Here is a 19,484-nt window from a genome sequence, read left to right on the forward strand (position 1 = left end):
ATGCTATGTACAGGAACACACATACACATACTCTCTTCCACACACATCAAGACCATTTTTAAAAGGTTCCAAACCTACCCCTAAACCCTCCCTCTCCCAGAAATGACAACAGAGACGGCAGCCGAGATCGGTAGGAAACGTCTCGTTGACAGCTCAGAGCTTAAAAAAAAATATATACACATATATAAAAAACACTTCTGCCCCCTCCCCCATGAATGGGTCCAGGCAGCTCCTTCCTGCAGGGGGCAGGGGAGAGGGCCACCAGGGCAGCGCCTGTTTTCTCGAAGGCACCAGCCCTCCTCTCCCCACATTCCCTGCCTCCAGTTCCAATGCAGGGGTCCAGGTGGCAGGCCCCTCTGGGAAGGAATGCGTCTTCCCCAAGCTTCCACCCCACCTTGGATTGGGCCGCAGGTGTGGAAGGCCTCGTCGAACTCTTTGGGACCCCCCCCACCCCCACTCTCCGGTACACTGTCCATGCCGGAACTGCAAGTGCAGAGAAGTCGGAGGGGTGGGCCAGGCTGGTCCGGTGCTGGCTTAGTCTGATGGTTGCTGTCCCTGGAGGAGGACCCCCAAGGGCTGATGTCTCTGAGGCTGCAGAGTCCTGGCCTGGGCTCCTCCAGCCCCCTACCCCCACCGTATTTTTTTTTTTTTTAAAAAGAAAGAAAGAAAGTGGGGGATGCCAGGGGGGCAGGGGACAGAACATGGGGGAGAAACAAAGGTGGTCAGTTGGGGAGGGGAGCTCCTGGGCTCTCCCTGGCTGCCCTGGGGTGGGGCTGAGCCTCAGTTGGAGTCAGAGTCTGAGGAGTCCCCTGAGGAGGAGGAGCTGGAGCTGCTGCCCTCGGACTCGTTGTCTTCATCCTCATCGTCATCCTCGTCATCATCTTCGTCCTCATCATCCTCTTCATTCTGGGGGGTGAGAAAGGATGTGGAGAGTCATCAGGTGACCATCCTGGCAGGAATCCCCTCCCCTCCCACTGTGCCCTGTCTGCCCCACCTCATCCCCATCCTCGCTCTCGTCCTCGCTGCTGGACTCGGAGGAGTCGCCGCCATCTTCAGAGGAGTCCCCATTCTCATCATCTTCCTCTTCTTCATCCTCATCCTCATCATCCTCATCCTCTTCATCATCCTCCTCGGACTCCTTGGAGGGACAGAGGCACATCAGTGGTCTCTGGTCTCTGCCCAGCCATTCCAGGCAGTCCCACCCGCCCCATGCCCCTGCATCTGGGAGGGGCTCCTTACCGACTTGGACTGCAGAGTAGTCCGGCTGGATTTGGGGTTTGGGCCTCGCAGCTTGGTCATGCTCTTACGTTTCTGCAGGATGGGGACACGAAGGTGGCAGCCGTGAGTTCCAGACACCCCTGAATCCCCCCACCCCTACCCCACTGCTGCTCTGCTCCCAGACTCACGTTGGAGATGTACTCTTTATATGCTGCACGGTCCTGGGGAGACAGGCTCTGGGGGAGACAGAGGTGGCAAGGGTTGGAATATAGCCAACTACTGCTGACTGAGCATGCTGGCCCAGTGCTAGGCAGTGGGCTGAGCATTTATATATCATCACCCCATCTTATCCCTCCCAGGCTCCCTAGATTTTAGGTCTCTGCAGAGAGCCCCTGTGATCTGAGAACACAGCTCCAATTTTTTTTTGAAACAGGGTCTTGCTCTGTGTCCTGTGTCACCCAGGCTGGAGTGCAGTGGCACAATCTCAGCTCACGACTTGGCCTTCTCAGGCTCAAGTGAGCCTTCCAACTCAGCCTCCAGAGTAGCCGGGACTACAGGTGTGTGCCACCACACCATGCTACCTTATAATCATTTTTGTAGAGACAGCAGTCTCACTATGTTGCCCAGGATGGTCTTGAACTCCTGGCCTCAAGTGATCCTTCATACCTTGGGCTCCCAAAGTGCTAGGATTACAGGCGTGAGCCACTGCACTGGCCCAAGCTCTAGTATTTCTGCTTCTGATGCCCAGAGTCCTTCTATAAACCACTAAGACTGTTGGTTTTCACATTCACCCTATTGCTCTACACAAATGGAAGCTCCTATCAGAGTCTTCCTCACTCTTCCTCACTCCAAAGAAGTGCCCCTGTGATGAGTCAGCCTGGCATCATCAACCACACCCCAACATCAAACCCTTGAGCCACTGATGAGGCAGTGGGGCTCGCCAAGCTCCTGAAACAGCAAATCCCCACAATCTTCCTGGGTCCTTGGCCAATCTGCCTTGGTGAGTGGGAAGGACACAGGTGATTCCCTCCACTTTTCAGATCTGACTACTCACCCAAAGCACAGAGGGGAAGCACAAAGGCCAGCAGTCTAGGAGAGGTCCCATGGTCCCAGATAGGGGAGGAAAAGGCAGTCTGATTTGGATTCTTCAACTTACTGTGTGACCTTGGACAAGTTACTTAACCTCTCTGAGCCTTGGTTTCCTTATTTTTAAAAGGGTGATAGTGGCTGGGGACGGTGGCTCAAGCCTGTAATCCTAGTGCTTTGGGAGGCCAAGGTGGGTGGATCACATGAGGTCAGGAGTTCAAGACCAGCCTGCCCAACATACGGTGAAACCCCATCTCTACTAAAAAATACAAAAATTAGCCAGGTGTGGTGGTGTGGTGCCTGTCTGTAGCCCCAGCTACTCTGGAGCTGTGGAAGGAGGATCGCTTGAACCTGGGAGGTGGAGGTTGCAGTGAGCCGAGATCACACCACTGTACTCCAGCCTGTGCAAGAGAGCAAGACTCTGTCTCAAAATATAAAAATAAAAGGGTGATAGTAACCGTTATCCTGCAGGATTGCGAGGGCATGGAATGAAATAATGAATGAGACCAGCCAGCACAAGTGGGTGGGTGGGCCAGGCTGGGCTGGTGCTGGCTTAGTCTGATGCCTCCCTGTTCCTTTCAAGGGCCCCTTGCTCTCTCACCTTGACCCAGAGGTCCAGATGCACCTTGTACTGCTTTTGCTGCTCCTCGGCCAGCTTTTTGTAGTGCTCCTTCTGGCTCTGGGAGATGCGCTGCCAGCGGCTGCCTATTTCCACCATGCGCTCCTTCAGCGGCAGGTGGTTCAGCTCCCCATTGGACAGCAGCTCCTGGGAGAACTTCTGGTAACCGTTCCTGGAAGGTGGGGGTGGTACAAGGAGGGTCAGGACCCCAACAAAGCAGCCCTCCAGCCCTGACCCTCCCCCACCTCCAGGGCAGGCTCCAGCCCCCAGGCTCACATGGGAGGCTTCTTGGGTTCTCCCTGGAATTTCATCTTCTTAGAAGAATTTGTAGCAGCTGGAGGTGCCCGCATCTCACTCAGCTCTCTCTGGAAGGAGAAAGGTCACATTCACCCCCCAGTCCCACCCCCAAAATACTGTTGCCTTCTGCCCCATGCCATCAGCACCTTAGCTGGCTGTCTTTTTCTGTGCTGGGGAGGAGGAGAAACAGGTAGAGCTAGTGAGCAACCTCCTAACAGCTCACATCTGTAGCAGGCACCACAGTTTACAAGTGCTTTCACAACTGCTCGTGTCCCCCGAGTCAGCCTGGAGGCTAGCAATGTCACCCCCACCTTACTGATGAGAGACAGGGGTTCAGAGAAGGAAGCTGAGGCTTGCTGAGGGTCACAGACCAAGACTGGGCCTTCTTGCTCAGAGAGGCTCACCCAAAGGGGAGTGCTCGAGCTTTCAACAAATGGGGTGGCCCCAGCCCCATTCCTACCTCGTATCGCTTTTGGTCTTCGGCTGCCTTCTTAATCCACATCAGTTTCTCCTTCTTTTCCATGTTATTCCAGGTCATTTCCATGGCTTTCAAGGCCTTCACCCGGTCATTCTGGGGACCAACAAGGGTATCAGCCCTGGGAGGGGTCACCCGGGGCTGGAGGCTGCAGTACTACCTCTTCCCACCCGTCACCTTGAAGCGGGCCAGGTAGTCGCCGATGACACTCTGTTGCCAGATCTCCTCAGCTCTCTTGGGGGACTCGGGCAGCTTGCCCCTTTCCTCGCGCTCCCCGCCGGGCTTCCTCTCCGACTGAGCCTTGAGCGCCGCCTCCCGGGCCTTGTACTTGGCCTGCGGGGATGGCCCGGGCGTCAGCCTTCCACCCACCCCCAGGGGGCGCGCGCTCCCCGCGCAGCAGCTCAGGCGCACCCGCCAGCAGGCAGAGGCGTGGGCTGGTGCAGATGTCTCCCGCCTGGGGCTCGCCCCCGCCTGGCCCGCAGCGCTCAGCTGACAGCTTCCCGCCTTCCGGCTGCTGGGCGCCGGCCCCACGTCCCAGCCCAGGCACCGCGTGGCTCAGGCTGGCTGAGGCGGCCAGGGGCGAGGTGGCGCGGCCCGCCAAGGGGAGGAGGGGGCCCTGGCAGCCCCGCTGAGGGCACGGCGCTCCGCCAGGCAGCCTGACCTTCTTCTTCTCAGACAGGTCGTTCCACATTCGGGCCAGCAGGCGGGTCAGCTCGCTCTCGGAGAGCTCAGGCCGCTCCTCCTGCAGCTGCCGCCGCTTCTCCTCCGAGAAGATGAACATGGCCGACACGGGCCGCTTGGGCTTCTCGGAGCCGCCCTGTCCAGGTGCAGAGGGTCGGGGTCCGTGGTGCTGCCAGGGAGCCCAGTCTTGCCCACCCCCGCCTGCGCGGCCGCACCCTCTGCCCACCTTGCCCCCTTCCTGGGCTGGCTTCTTGGAGGCGGGGCTGGTGGCCTGCTTCTTGTTGATGTTCAGCATCTTCTCCTCCCCCAGGACCCGCTGCTGCTCCTCCTCAGGCAGGCTCTGGAGAGGAAAGAGGGGCACAGGGCTCACGAGGGCTCTGCCTGCCAAGCCCCAGTCCTCTCTGCCCACTGCCCTACCGGAGGAACACTTACCTCCAGGAAACGGAGCAGCTCCACCTCGTAATCTTTCTTTTTCTGGGAAAGTGAGTGGAGTCAGGATCATTCTGGTGACAGTGTCACCACAGACCCTGCAGTACTCGGAGGACAGTGACCTTCGGTGGGCCTCCAGAGCCTGAGTGTGGGCTGGACTCCCTGCCTGGATGGGCTCAGTTGCTAAGCTCAGCCCAGCCCCACACCGAATTGGAGGCAAGTACCCAAGGCACACGCCACCAGGGACTGACTAGCCCAAGATGGGATCAGACCTCATGCTTCAAAACCCCAAGGCAGGGTGGCCCCTGCCACAGCTCACCTGGTCACACTTCTTGTGATAGGCGTCCTTCTCCTTCTGGGACAGCAGCTTCCACTGCTGGCTGCACAGCACCATGCGCTCCGTGCTGGGCACGTCCTTCATGTTGGCCATGAGCTCTGCGCAGTACAGCGAGTAGCTGTTCCTATCAGAGCCATGGGGAGAGAGGCGCAGCCCGTGAGCGAGCAGGACAGCAGGCCGCCTCACCCGTAGAGCCCAGCCCAACTTCCCAGCTGCCCACTCGCCCACCCACCCCAGGGCAGCACTCACGGAGGTGGCTTAGTGGGTCGCCCATCAAACTTGTCCTTGAGCTGGCGTTCAGCTTTGGTGAGGGTGGACTTGGTGATACCCTCCTCACTGATGTTCAGCTCTGGGTGCTTCTGGATATAGTCTCTCATGATCTCCTGCAGAGCCAGGTGGAGGGATGGAGGGCAATGGGGTGTGGGGTTAGCTGCGGCAGGGGCACGGGGAGAGCCGCTGGGGAGGGCAGGCAGGGAGCAAAGCTGGGAATGGCTGCGCGTCAATGGTGTCACATGAGACATGGTGCCCTGCCCTGCCCTAGCCTGAGATCTCATAGGGGTGGGGGGTGGGGAAGGTAGGGGCAGAGGTGAGGGGCCCAGAAGGCCCCTCCCTCAACAGAGGATGGGGAGTGACACCTCCCGCAGAGTGCGGTGGCCACGGAGTCAGAGGGCAGAGGCTCGTGAAGAGCCGGACAGGGAGGAGCGCAGCGGAAGCCTAACCTCGTACTCCTTCCGCTGCTCCAGGGCCTTATGAATCCATTTCAGCCTCTTTTTGTCCGAGAGCTGAGACCACTGCTTCCCCAGGGAGTCCTTCACCTCCTTCGTAGTGGCCTGCAAACCAAAAGCCGTCAGACACGCACAGGCAGCCAGGGGCAGGGGGAGGGGGAGGGGGGAAGGGGGCACAGATGCCCCCGCCCCCTCAGGCCATGGGAGGTCACATCAGTGTCCCCCACAGGCCAGGAGGGGAAGGCAGAGAGGCGGCAATCCCGCCTAGGTGCAAGGGGACTGGCTCATACACGCACGCACGCACACGCTCGCACGCCAGCTGGCCCGGGCCCTGTCCATGCAGCCCACCCCTGGGGAGGGGCCTCCTCTCCTGCTCCCCTGCACCGTGCCCGGCCGACCTGGTGCGGCTCCCCCCTGGCCACCGCCGTGCATCCTCCATCCCCAGCCCTTGGCCGGACACTCACATCTGGCCGCACTTTGAGATACACCTTCTTCTCGTGGGTGTACCACAGCTGCTGGGGGGTTTTGGGCTTCTCTGGGATGTCCGATTTCTTGGCATTCTGGATTAGGTCGGGGTGATCCTCCCTAGCCAGGACATGGGGAGCAAGGATCAGCAGGGGACGCTGTCAGGGCAGACCCAAGCTAGCTGCCCCACCCACCAAGCCTCCTGGGCCTTTCAGCTGGGGCTCAGTGGGACAGTGGCTGCCTGCCTGTCCCTGCCCCTGAGCATGACACACTAGGGCTCACATGTGACCCATCCTCTTCCATGCCTCAGAGATGGCAAACTCCAGGCTCTGGCCAGGGTTAGCCTATTCTGCTGCCCCCAGTTCCCCATAGCCCTCCTCTGGGCTCCACTGCCTTACCTGAATCGGGCCAGGTTTCGCTCGAACTCCTGTTTCTCTCTCTGGAAGTCCTGAATATATTTCATCTGGGGGGAGGAGGGGATAGGGTCACCCAGGACCCAAGGGTATCTTGCCCTGAGCTATGAAGGCTACCCAGGCCCCTCCTCGCTGGCTCTTCTGCCTCCCACGCTGTGATGCAGGGAGTGGAGGCTGGTGCCCTGCCCGCCTCCCGGCGGGACTCACCACAGAGCAGACCTGCTGGCTTCTACCACAGATGGTGGGAGCTGCAGGGGCTGCCCAGACACTGAATCCTATATCCTATTCTCTCCTTCTGAGCGAGAGTCCCAGAAGGGGGCCATGGCATTACCCACAGTCACACAGTGCGTGGTGGCAGCGCTGAGGCTCCCCCACTCGTTTCTCCAATACCACAGAACTCTCACAGTGGAGTCGGGTGCAGGCCTTGCTCCCTCTTCTCACTGTCTGAGGCAGCTGACATTAGTCTGGCCCCTTGGAGGTGGCCTCTACATAGGGCCAGGGCTGGGCTGAGTCCTATTTCCAAGGCATGAGGGGAGATTGTGTGGAGGGGAACCCAGAGTAAGTTCTTCCAATACAAGTCACAGCCAGCTGCCCTGCACCTTCCCGCCTATTTCTGACACCATTACCTTCTTCCCTTTCTCTAGGATCCCAGCTGTCTGTCCCCTCCAGCCCTCCCTCCCTCAGCCCACTCATTCTCTCCCACCACTTGGCTTCCCTTCCCTTCATCACCCCCTTTTGGGCCTCCCCACTGCCTTCCCACCCTCACCTCACTCCCTCCCTGCATCTTTCCCCACTTCTGCAAAGTCTCCCTCTTGTTCCTCCTTTCCAATGTGTCTCTTTCTCTTCATCAACCTCCTCTCTTGGCTGCCACGCAATGTCCATCTCTTCTTTCATCCTCGCAGGCTCACAAGAGTGGCACTGGCAGGTGCCAGGAGCTCATGGCAATTGAGCCCAACCCGCCTCTTATAGAAGCACCAGACAGAGAGAGGCAGCGCTCCTTTCCCATAGTTCCCACAGAAAACCAGAAGCAGAGCTCAGCCTCCTCTTCTCCAATCTCAGTCCTCCTCAGACAAAACAGTTTTAGAGCTGGAGAACACCACACAGACCTGGCTCACCTCACATAAGGACCAGGCCCAGAGAAGTAAAATGACTTACCAAAGGCCCCATACACAGCGATTCAGTGGCAGAGCCAGGAGAACAGGCCCAAGTCTTGTGCCCCGCAGGACAGCACCTCATCCACTCTACCAGTTTATTCTGGCCTTCCCTGACTCTGACTCTAGAGCTTGGCCTCTCCCTCCCATCCCATGAGTGTTTGGGTGTGTGCAGTCAACTGTCCAACATCCTTATCAAAAGAGTCAACAACAGTTCCAGCAATCCATACCCCTGCTCTGCTTGGGCAGTGGTTGCAGACAGCTGGCTTTTTTGGGTACAGCACCAAGGGCATGTCAGTCTGCAGCCAGGGCATGCCAACCAGGAAAAAGGGCTACTAATAGCATAGCGGCGGCTGGTGCCACCTTTTGAGAACTGGCTGTGTGTGGCTTTGTTTCCTCTCCAAGCAGATGTGCTCCTTGTCTTTCCCGCTGCCCTTCCCCATCTATCCCTGGCTCTGTCTCCTTGTCCAGTGTCTCTTGTGTCCCCTGTCCCCATCCCATCTTCCTCATGTCCCATCTGCAGGGCTCTTCCAATGTTTTGCTGCCTTTCTCTGGGAGGGACCTTCTGAGCTCTGTGCTGCAGTCCTGCCTGGGAGGCTTGGGCAACCCTCCAACCAGGGTTAATGCTTTGATGGTCTGGGACAGTGCCCGACCTCTGCAAGGAACAGTATGAGGCCAGGAGGGACAATGTGTGTCCTTGAGTGAACATGTGTGTGTGGAGAAGGAAGTGCACTTCACAGGTGGACATGGCAGTAACAGCACTGGACTGGGACTCTGGGGCACTAAATCCTGCTCTAGTATCAATAGTTGTGTCACCTGGGACACTTAACCCTCCTGCACCTCAGTTCCTTGCCCACAAAACTGGGATAACCTTTTCCTGGGGTTACCTTCATGAAGACATCGCAAGTATCAGATGAGACCATGACGGGAAACGTCATAGAGAGTGAAGAAGTGCTGCGCAGCCTAACAGTGAGGATGGGTGTATGGGGGAGAGAGCCTGATGAAACAGAATGCTGTGGGTTTTCTGTAGGGGGAAAGGTTGGTCTGAGCATCTGCTGTCTGAGCATCTGTGGTGGTGCCTGTGCCTGAACACGTGTGGGCCGAGGAAGGGGCGATCAGGTGTGCCTGCCCAGGACCTACTCTGCTGTGCTGACTCACCCTCGTCCCTGATGCCAGGTCTCTCCGAGGCCTACCTCCAACCGACCCACACCACACCAGCTGCTCCCAGCCTCTCCCCTCCTCCCACCTTAACTCTCCTCCCCCCACCTTCTTCTTCTCCGGAAGCTCCTTGTATTTCTTGGACAGAATCTTGGTTAGGTCCAGGTTGCTCATCTCAGGGTGGAGTTTCGCATACTTGGCCCGCTTCTCCATGAAGAAGCGGAAATAAGGGGTCAGGGGCTTCTTTGGGAAGTCTGGGTGTTTCTGGAAGAAGGGACAAGGAACAAGGACACAATGGAGGTCAAATACCATCCGTTCTTTGGATCTTTCCTCCCCTACCCCTCATGCTCCTCCTTCTAGTAACTCACCTTCAGTTTTTTGCCTTTGTAAGGATTTTTAACATGTTCCTGAGCATCGAGGATCAATTCTGTCAATGTACGGAACTTCCTCACCTGGAAGAAGAGGGGCGGGAGGAAGGGGAAGTTGGGAAAAGGAAAATGCCACAAGTAGCATACACCCGTCTTATAATGGGTCTCTTCTACTCTTTACTAGACTAAATTTACCAAAGAAGAGCAGAGGCCAACAGCCAAATGAAGCAGACTAAATTTACCAAAGAAGAGCAGAGGCCAACAGCCAAATGAAGCAGGCACCCTGACACCCAGGCACTGGCCCATGCCTACCACAGAGGCCCAGGCAGTCAGTACACACCAAAGGCCAGCAACAAGGGGACTACCTGACCTCAACCTGGTTGTCCATGCCAGCACCTCCTTCAATCTCAGCATGTTAGCACCTCTGTCAATCTCAGCACAGCTCAGGCTGTTCGGCTCAAGACCACCCAGATAGAAAGTGGCATAACTTTAAGCCAGTGCTGTCAACCGTGCCACCTCCCAAAATGCAAAGGGGCAGGTAGAGAGCTAACGGGCGACCACATGAACGCCTCTCCTGGTCTCTTTCCTTCCTGTTTACAGCCTGTTTCACTTCCCCTACCACGGCTGAGGAGGGGGTAATGTTTGTATATGTATGTGTGTGTGTCAGAAAGGGGGGATCAGTTACCTCGTTAGAAATCTCCACCCATTTGAGCTTGCACATGTCTCCAGAAAAGTCCTTAAATGCAACTTTTTCCCAGTCCATATGTGATTCGGTGGTTTTGAATTTGGAGCTATCATTGGATGGAAGGTTGTTCTTCATGCATTCCAGCAAAGTCAGCATGTCTTCCTGGGACCAACGGTCTGGTGAAGGGTAACAGAGGCCATCATGCCTGGCTCATGCTATCCCCCAAATCTGTTCCCCAGTTCTTGAGTGCTCAACTCTTCCTCCCTAGGGCATCCCAGCCCCTGGTTGCTTCCCATCTGAAGGCAGAGACAAGATATGGCTCAGCCCTAAGGAAACTGTGGCCATACTGGATGAGGGCAGGGACTCCAGTCCAGACCATGCTATACCTAGAAAGCCAGGCTCAAACTCAAGTCTGGCTTGCTTCAAAGCTATTATCATTTCTACTGTGCCAAGCTGCAACAGGCAGCTATTTGCTGTAAGGGGAAGAGGGGTGGAAATGAAGGTACAGTGATTCAGGACTTTGTGGGAAATGAGATAGTTTGTCAGAGGAGGGAAGCAAGGAGGCATTGTATCTAAACGTGCTGCCAAATTCAAGTTCTGAGTGGATATTCTAAATGTGCAAGGACTGAGGATGGGGTGTGGGCAGTAAGGAAAATTCATGCAGATGTCTGTCCTGCACAGCTGGAGACCAATGTTAGAGACACCCACTATCCCCTAGCCCCTCAAGGCAGATCAAGGGAGAATTTCTGGCAAATAAGAAAAAAGAAACAGAAACAGAAGCAGGATACAGGGCAACTCTGAGGCAAAGTAGGCAGGTGCACAAAAGCTCTCAGGGCCCTGATCCAGGGAGAACCCCCAGAATTACAAGCTGTCTTGTCAGCCCAACTCCCCAGGGAAGCAAGACCAGGTCTGGACCAGTTATTTTCAGCCACTGAAATGCAGCCCCAGAGAGCTCTAGGCCTCTGTGGATGGGCTGGGAGAATAGTCACCCAAGGCCAGAAGTCAAAAGGGCTCTCCATTTTCATTTGCATCTCGTAACCTAGGCCAGGGATTCTGCAGAATGGGCCACAAGGACCCATAACCCCCTCTCCCCTCAATGTCCCACAAGCATGGCCAGCTGCCCAGCTCCATCCTACCCTCCACCCCCATCCAAACTGGATCACTGCTGAATGAGGCAGAGATCTAGTTGAGTACATATATCCCATGGCTTGGGGCCTCAAACCACCACAACAGCCCTCTTCTCCACCTGCCTCTACAAAAGCCTCACGGTCTTCCTAAAAAGCCTGAGAAGCCTTCCCTAACCGCTTCCTGACCCTTCCTCTACAGTCATCATTCCTCCCATTCCAGGACACTGGGCTAGGACACACTTAAGGCTGAATGCAAACCCCAGAAGGCAGGCCTCCTCTAACATAGGGTGTGAGGGACAGGGAGAGAGGGGAGGTAAGCCACTCCAGGCCAAAAAATTTGGATTCAGCCAAACCAATCAAGTGTGGGAGATGCTTGATTCATAAGTACTCAAGGCACTTTCTCCCCCAATTCAGTGTATGCAGACTGGAAAAGCCCTTGAAGAAGGCAGTGTGCCCCACAGCCACGAGGCAAAGAGGGTTTAAGTTTCAGAGGGCTGGGAGTGGATGCCCCTACCTTGGCCTTTGGGGGCGGCCATTTCCAGGTCTGTGGGGCAGTCGGCTTCTCCGTTCATCCTCCAGCTGTCCAGCCACCTCCTCGGTCGTGCTGGCCGGGCAACCCGGGGTCAAAGCCACCTCACCCTTTGGAAGACATACAAGTTCCCACTCAGGAAGGCTGAGAGGTGATCGACTTTCTAACCCTCCCCGCCCAGAGTAAAGGTGGGCAGGTCCACGCTCTCAGAGACCCAGCCATAACCTTATCAGACTTAAGGGGTCTCTGGGAGGGAGAGTACGCCCCTCCTCTTCTTCCTGACCCCCCTCCCCCAGCCCCTGCGGCCCGGCTCCGCGGCGCGCGCCCTCCCCTGCCCACGCGAGGGCCTGCTCCCAGCTCCCGCGTGCAGCGAGCGCCCGCCCTCCGCCCCCCTTCCCCAACCCCAGCCAAAAAAAAAAAAAAAAAAAAAAAAAAAAATCTCCTCCTCCTCTGAGCGCCCGCCCCGGGGAGGCCCCAGGCTGGAGGGCGGGGGAAGAGGAAGGGCGGGTAAAGGGCGCGCGCGGCCACGGAAGCGGGCACGCGCCCCAGTCTCCTCCTCCCGCCTCCCCCCAGCCGGTTCCCCCCGCCTCCGCAACCCGGCGGGGACCCGGACGCAGCGCAGCCGCCGCCAGCCCCGGAGCGCAGCGGCCGCACCGCCCCCGGGGACCGGATCCGGATTCCCGCCGCTCCCCCCTCCCGGGCTCCCTTCGCCGTCCCCGCCCGCACAGGCGGGCGAGCAGCCGGAGAGAAGCGGCCTAGCCTGCCCCCCGCCCCCGAGCCACCCACCCCGGCCAGAGGCGCCGCCACCACCCAGCCACCCCGACGCGCACGGAGGAGCCCGGCACAGAGGCGCGACCGCGGCGGGAACCGCCGCCTCCTCCCCCGAGCCTGCGGCCCAGCCCCGCCGGCGCCCCCGCCCCGGCCTCCGGGGAGCCGAGCCAAGGAGAGGGCGGGAGGACGGCGGCCGGGAGGCGGGGGCGCAGCGCTCACCGGCCCCGCCGCCCCCTCCGGCGGCCGGGGAGAACTGCGCCTGCCGGATCCGAGAAGCGCGGGCTCCTCCGCCAGCGGCCGTGGCTCGGCTCAGGCCTCGCTTCCTGCCTTCCCCTCCCCCGGCTCTCGGCGTCCTCCCAAGTGCCCTGGTCTGCTCGCGCCCGGTCCCCTGCTCGGTGGTCGCTCCGGGTCCCTGCTGGGCGCCCACCGCAACCCGCGGTTCGCTCCCTGCTGTCCGGCCCCGAACCCAGCGCGCGTCCTCAGCCGCCTCGGTTACCCGGCGCAGCGCGGCCTCCGGGCTTCCCGCTCCGGCGGCTCCCTCCCCGGCTCTGAGTGGCGGCGCCCTCCCCCGCTCGGCCGGGCACAGCCGCAGCTCCCTCCCGCGGCGGCAGCGGCTCCTCCTCCGGGCGAGGCGGCGGCGCTGGGGCGGCGGCTGCTGCTGCTGTGGCGGCGGCGGCGGCGGCTGTGGCTGCTGCCTGCTGCTCCTCGCGGCGAAAAGCACAAAGCACAGCGCCCTCCGCCTGCAGGCAGCCCGCCCGCCGCCGGCCCCGGCCTCAGCTCGCACACCCCCCGCCGCCGCCGCAGCCTCAGCCGCCGGAGCGGGGAGGAGGAGGGAGAAGGGAGGAGGAGGAGCGGGAGGGGGGGCGGGAGAAGCGGGGCAGCGAGCGCGTCCTTCCCCGTAGAGCGCACACCGACCCCCGGGGAGCGAGCGCCAGCCCGCCCGCCTCGCCGGCTCCGCTCCCTCCCACAGCCTGCCCGGGCGGGCTCCGCGGGGGGCAGCTGGGAGGAGGGGCGGGAGCTGGGGGGACCCGGGCGGCCGAGGCGGAGGGAAGGAAGGAGGGGGGAGGGGGGTGGTGGTGGTGCTGGTGCTGGTGGCGGCGGCGGCTGCTGCTGCTGCTGCTGCCGCCGCCGCCGCCGGGGAAGGGGGGGCCGGGGCAGGGAGACACGCAGCCGCCCGGATGGCGGCGGGGCTCGGAGCCGGGGCGGGCGGGCGGGCGCCGAGAGCGACCTCGCCAGACCCGCGGGGGAACTAGCAGGCTTTGCCGGCGCGGGAGGGAGGGCCGAGGCGCGGCCGCGGAGAGGGTGCCCGGAGGGGCCCCCGGCGGCCAGGAAGGCTTGGGGGGCGCCCACAGCCCTGCTCCGGAGCTCTCCCCCAAGTCCTCCCAGCTCAGACTGGGGCTTCCAGGCCAGCTCTCTCCCGCCTCCCGGAGCGAGCGGTCCGCGCCCACCCTCATCCCCCGGAGCGTGGCCACTGGTTTGGGGCGCACGCACGCCGATCGCGGCGTCCAGCTTCGGCGCCTACCTCGCGATCCTCTCATTGCCGAACGGTACATAGGAAACTTTAAAAAAACCCAAAACCGAAAATCTCTGCATTAAAAAAAAAAAAAAAATCCCCGTTGCTCTTTACACCCCGGAAACGGCGAGGGAACGACGGGCTCCGGCGGAGGGGCCGCTGTGGGAGCCGGTTCAATCCAGCCCGGCATGGCTCCCCAGGCCTGCCCGGGCGCATGGAGATCGGTGCCGCCGCCACTCGTAGCAACCCCTCTCCCCCGAAATCCGCGGCGCCCGGGCTCACTTACCGAGCGTGTGGATGGGAGCGCAGGCCGGGGGCACCTGGGAGCACGGCGGGCGGAACAGCCGAGCCGCAGCTCCGCTGCAGCCGACGTCGGGGCAGCGAGTCGCCAGACAAAGCCCGAGATGGCGAAGCGGAGCGACGGCTAATGGCGAGCCCCACGCGCCGCGCTCCGCCCGCCCCGCTCCGCCCGCCCGCCCGCCCGCCTCGGCGCAGCGCAGCGCCGCTCCGAGCGCTTGCCCGTCAGAGCCGCCTCGGCGCCGCCGCCTCCCGGGCCACCCCGGCCTCGCCTGGCCCCTCCGCCTCCTCCGGGCGGCTCAGCCTCACCCCTTCCCTCCCACTGCTTTAGGGGTTGCACAAAAAAAAAATTTTTTTAAAGTAAAATGGTTTTCTTCCTTTTTTTTCTTTTTTCCTTTTTTGCAGGGCGGGCGTGTTGAGACTTTTGGATCTTTCTGCCCGCAGCTCGCACTCACCTGCGGAGCCGCCGGGAGGGCTAGGGGTGGGGGCGCGCGGGGCTGGAGCCGGCGAGCGCGGGTTGAAAGCCAGCCAAGCTCTGCAGCGCCCGACCCGGGCGTGTACGCCGCCGCCAGTCCCCGCAGAGAAATCGTCCTCCTACCCCCGCCTCCATCGCTCTGCGTTTCTCTTCCAATCAGCCGGTCGCTTGGTGGCTCCTCCATTCTCCGGCCAAGCCCAGCTGCCTAGAGCGAGCTCCACTCCTCCATCTGTTCGCCGGGGTCCTCGCTCCCCTGCCGGGGCTGGCGAGGCGGCGTGAGGCCGGAGGGGGATTTGCAAGGAAACCTGCCTGCTTCCCGCTCCCATTGCTCCATCCCCGCTGCCTCCTGCCTCCTGCTTCTCTCCTGCGTCTTTCCAACTCTCCCCTGTCGCCACTGGTGTGTGTCTGAGTGTGTGCGCGGTTTTTTTTTTTTTTATTGCTCTTTGCTTTTGCAACCCTGAAGCAAAAGGGAGGGGGGGTAGTTACAGGGGAAAAAAAAAAAAGCGAGAAAGAAGCTCTTAGATTTGCAACACATCGGAAAACCGAGGGAGCACCCCGCCTTATCCGATCTCCATGCTCCGCGAGGGCCTTCCGGGTTTTAAAAGGACGAGCTTATCAATGTCCCCCTCTTCGCTGGGTTTAGGATCCGAGGAGTCCGAGCAAAAAGTTCTTCCCCTGGATCGTAGTGAGGGGTGTCAGGGTGGGAGTTGCGGGGATTTTTCAAGAAGAAGCGGCTATCCTTCCTACCCCGGCGTCGGTCACTGGGCGGGGGTAGGGGAAAGAGCAAAATCCCAGTGGGTTTGCGCGAGGGATCTTCTGGGGTCGAGGCGGGGGGGGGGGAGTCGGAACCGGGAGACACCACTTGGCGCATCTCCCCCTCGGTCTATACCTCCTGTCTTTTGCCAGCTCCCCCTTTAATTTTTTTTCTCTCCTTTAATCTAATTTCTTCCAACTCCACCTTTGTTGTTACCGGCGTCACGCCCGGACCAGCCAATCCCCGCCACGCAATCAGCTTGTCAAAAAGCCTCGGCCGGCCCTGGGAAAGCAGGCCGCAGGCGCTGCCCCCCGGCGGCGGCGGGCAGCCGCGAGGGGAGCCCAGCACCCGGTTCTCGCTGCTCCGGGCGGCAGCGGAGCAGCCTCCGACGAGACGTCTCCCGGTTCACTAAACTGCAGGCCGGGGATGAAAGGCCTGGACGGGGTCCACCACCCACCCTCCCACTACCATGGCTGTGGTTGTCTGTCTTTGCCTCCCCTTTTCAGAGGAAAGGTTATCAGGACAGGACGTAGGGAGCCAGAAGACCATCTGAAGGAAGCCTGCTTCCAGCAGGCCCAGCCTCCAGCCACCGCTTCTGGGGCAGCGCCATTGCTCCTGGCTCTCAGGCTGCCAGTCTCCCACACCGAGGCTCTACTGCCCGCATCTCGGCCAGCTGGATCATCCAGCCCCTTTCGACTCTCCCCTGGCATGCAGCCTTCTCCTCCACTCGGCCTGCCTCTTTGCTGCTGTAATTCCTCTTGTCTCCTGGGAGAAATGAGATTGTTTTCCCAGGACTTCCAGATCCCACTTCTGTCACGTTTCACAAACAGGGAGGAAGCCCTGTCAAGATCTGGTGTGTCCTGTTTTTGTTTGTTTGTTTGTTTGTTTTTGGGGGCACTGGCATATAGGAGAGGCGGATTTACCACTCGTAGATTAATTTCAGCTTCTAGGCCCCTAACTTTCAGGACCTGCCCAAGACCCTGAACTTAATTTTGTTTTCATCTTTTTTTTTTTTTGGTCAAAAGAGCCACCGACCACCTACCCCCTCACCCCACAATTGCACATGTTTCTGGCCTTACAAACCCAGATTGGCCCCTGGAATATACACAGGGCAATTTGTGTAGGATCACACTGCACTAAAAGTGAGGCATGGTGGGCTAGGCGTACTGGCTCACACCTGTAATCCCAGCACTTTGGGAGACCCAGACAGGAGGTCTTAAGTGATTAAGCCCAGGAGTTCAAGATCAGCTTAGACAACATAGCAAGACCCTGCCTCTACAAACACACACACACCCTATTATAATACGTTTAAAAAAAAAAAAAAAAGGAAAAGTGAGGCATAGAACTGACTTGTTTTGACTAGGAAAGAGCAAAGGGTTTGGAATCCAAAGTTTCAGCTTCCCCACCTTCTTAATAGTGTGTGAATCTGAGTGTCTTATTAACTTTCCCTGGTCCCAGTTTCCATATCTGTAAAATTAGAATAGCAATCCTATTTACTTTGCTTCTCTCACCAGGAATCAGAAGGTCAAATGAGATGATGTATGTAAAAGTTCTCCACAGATGGCACTTGCCACATTACAGTGAGAGAACCTGAGACCCCCCCCCCACCAACAACGTTCCAAATCTTCCACAAGCAGATCTGGAGTCCAGGTGTCCTGGCTCCTGGCCCCGAACTTTTTGGCTGGACCAAGGGGCTTTTTGGTAAAATGCTTTGGAATAAAACAGGATGAACATGAATCATAAGAATGAGTATTTATTGATTCCTTGGGCAGCAAAAACTATGGCTGGCACCCTTCCCACTTGGAAACCAATTGGCTTGTTTTACATCTGTTTCATCTGTGGTGAGGTCAGGAGTCCAAGACTTGGGCTAAGGGCCAGAGTATGAGGGAATCTGCCCTTGTCCCTTTTTCTTTGCCCCCTTTCCTAGTTCATCTCCCTCCCCACCCTCCAGCCTTCCGGCATGTGCCTTGAAGCAGAGTGCTGGCACTCAATAACCCTAGCCCAGGCTGGTGACAAAGCAGGATCCTAGCTACACAATTTCCACTTGGCCTCAGCATTTCCCCAGGTTGCCAGCATCCAAGCACCAGCTTATATAAAACCCCCAGAGTGCCTGGAATGCGTTAACCAAAGTGTGGTACTTAAATTCCCGGTCTACGGGGAGTAATTTTAGATGGTATACCAATATTTTCAGATTTATATATTTTAATATGTATTGGAAATGTTCTGTTTTTAAATATTTATTTAAGATGGTAGAAAGACACACGTGTTTGGGCCAAGAATGTTACTGTCCCTTGTTACTTTTTTTTTTTTGAGACAGAATTTGACTTACCGCAACCCCCGCCTCAAGCGATTCTCCTGCCTCCGCCTCCCGAGTAGCTGGAATTACAGGCATGCGCCACCACACCTGGCTAATTTTGTAGTTTTAATAGAGATGGGGTTTCTCCATGTTGGTCAGGCTGGTCTTGAACTCCCGACCTCAGGGGATCTGCCCGCCTTGGCCTCCCAATGTGCTGGGATTGCAGAAGACTGTGCCCGGCCTGTCCCTTTTTGTTTTTTGAGTCTCGTTCTGTTGCCCAGGCTGGAGTGCAGTGGTGCAATCTTGGCTCACTACAAGGTCCGCCTCCTTGGTTCACGCCATTCTCCTGCCTCAGCCTCCCAAGTAGCTGGGACTACAGGCGCCCGCCACCACACCCGGCTAATTTTTTGTATTTTTAGTAGAGACAGGGTTTCACTGTGTTAGCCAGGATGATCTCGATCTCCTGACCTCGTGATCTGCCCGCCTCGGCCTCCCAAAGTGCTAGGATTACAGGCGTGAGCCACCGTGCCCGGCCCCCTTGTTATTTTTTTTATTGCTGTGTAAATTAGAGATAGTAAAGTACACACACTTTAAGTATACAACTTTTTTTTTTCTTTTTTGAGATTGAGCTTTGCTTTTGTCACCCAGACTGGAGTGCAATGGCACGATCTTGGCTCACTGCAACCTCTACCTCCCTGGTTCCAGCAATTCTGCCTCAGCCTCCTGAGTAGCTGGGATTAGAGGCATGCACCACCACACCCAGCTAATTTTTTTGTATTTTTATTTATTTATTTATTTATTTATTTTTTATTTTTTTTGACACGGAGTCTTGCTCTGTGCCCCAGGCTGGAGTGCAGTGGCGCGATCTCGGCTCACTGCAAGCTCCGCTCCCCCAGGTTCACGCCATTCTCCTGCCTCAGCCTCCCGAGTAGCTGGGACTACAGGCACCCGCCACCTCGCCCGGCTAATTTTCTTGTATTTTTAGTAGAGACGGGGTTTCACCGTGTTAGCCAGGATGGTCTCGATCTCCTGACCTCATGATCCGCCCGTCTCGGCCTCCCAAAGTGCTGGGATTACAGGCTTGAGCCACCGCGCCCGGCCTGTATTTTTATTTTATTCTATTTTTAGTTATTTTTTTTAGATTGAGTCTCACTCTGTTACCCAGGCTGGAGTGCAGTGGCACGATCTCAGATCACTGCAACCTCTGCCTCCCAGGTTCAGGCGATTCTCCTGTCTCAGCCTCCTGAGTAGCTGGGATTACAGGCGACCACCACAATGCCCGGCTAATTTTTGTATTTTTAGTAAAGATCGGGTTTCGTCATGTTGGCCAGACTGATTTCGAACCCCTCACCTCAGGTGATCTGCCTGTATCAGCCTCCTAAAGTGCTGGGATTATAGGCAGGAGCCACCCAAACCAGCCTAAGTATACAGCTTGATGAACTTTTAGGTATGTGTATTTAGTATCATATTACATATATGCATACCATGTAACCAGCACCCAGGTCAAAATATCAAATATTTCTAGTACTTCGCAAGTTTTTTTTTGAGATGGAGTCTCGCTCTGTCACTCAGGCAGGAGTGCAGTGGTGCCATCTCAGCTCACTGCAAGCTCCAC

General features: G+C 58.1%; 2 protein-coding genes across 7 annotated transcripts in view; one reads left to right on the plus strand and one right to left on the minus strand.

Annotated features, from left to right (window-relative positions):
- Positions 1–19,484, plus strand: part of GRN (granulin precursor) — a 164,850-nt gene that overhangs the window by 10,826 nt on the left and 134,540 nt on the right. The gene's annotated exons all lie outside the window — the stretch shown is intronic.
- UBTF (upstream binding transcription factor) lies at positions 128–14,482 on the minus strand. 6 transcript variants are annotated; one of them, XM_050763080.1, is made up of 21 exons: positions 14,334–14,482; positions 11,749–11,873; positions 10,108–10,283; positions 9,423–9,506; positions 9,163–9,318; positions 6,731–6,795; positions 6,332–6,452; positions 5,862–5,972; positions 5,392–5,525; positions 5,125–5,266; positions 4,809–4,850; positions 4,603–4,716; positions 4,357–4,512; positions 3,873–4,028; positions 3,681–3,791; positions 3,200–3,288; positions 2,906–3,095; positions 1,407–1,454; positions 1,240–1,311; positions 995–1,138; positions 128–906 (listed from the first exon to the last, which is right to left on the minus strand). In XM_050763080.1, the coding sequence occupies exons 2-21, from the start codon at positions 11,804–11,806 to the stop codon at positions 781–783; spliced, it is 2,295 nt and encodes a 764-aa protein (XP_050619037.1). In that variant the 5' UTR covers positions 11,807–11,873; positions 14,334–14,482; the 3' UTR covers positions 128–780. The 6 variants fall into 6 exon arrangements, with proteins under 6 accessions (XP_050619037.1, XP_050619039.1, XP_050619040.1 ...); XM_050763082.1 differs by lacking the exon at positions 14,334–14,482 and adding an exon at positions 13,031–13,255; XM_050763083.1 differs by lacking the exon at positions 14,334–14,482 and adding an exon at positions 13,031–13,119 and having other exon boundaries at positions 10,108–10,281; positions 11,777–11,873.

This window comes from Macaca thibetana, chromosome 16, assembly GCF_024542745.1.
Source record: "Macaca thibetana thibetana isolate TM-01 chromosome 16, ASM2454274v1, whole genome shotgun sequence".
In the NCBI taxonomy this organism is placed as follows: domain Eukaryota; kingdom Metazoa; phylum Chordata; class Mammalia; order Primates; family Cercopithecidae; genus Macaca; species Macaca thibetana.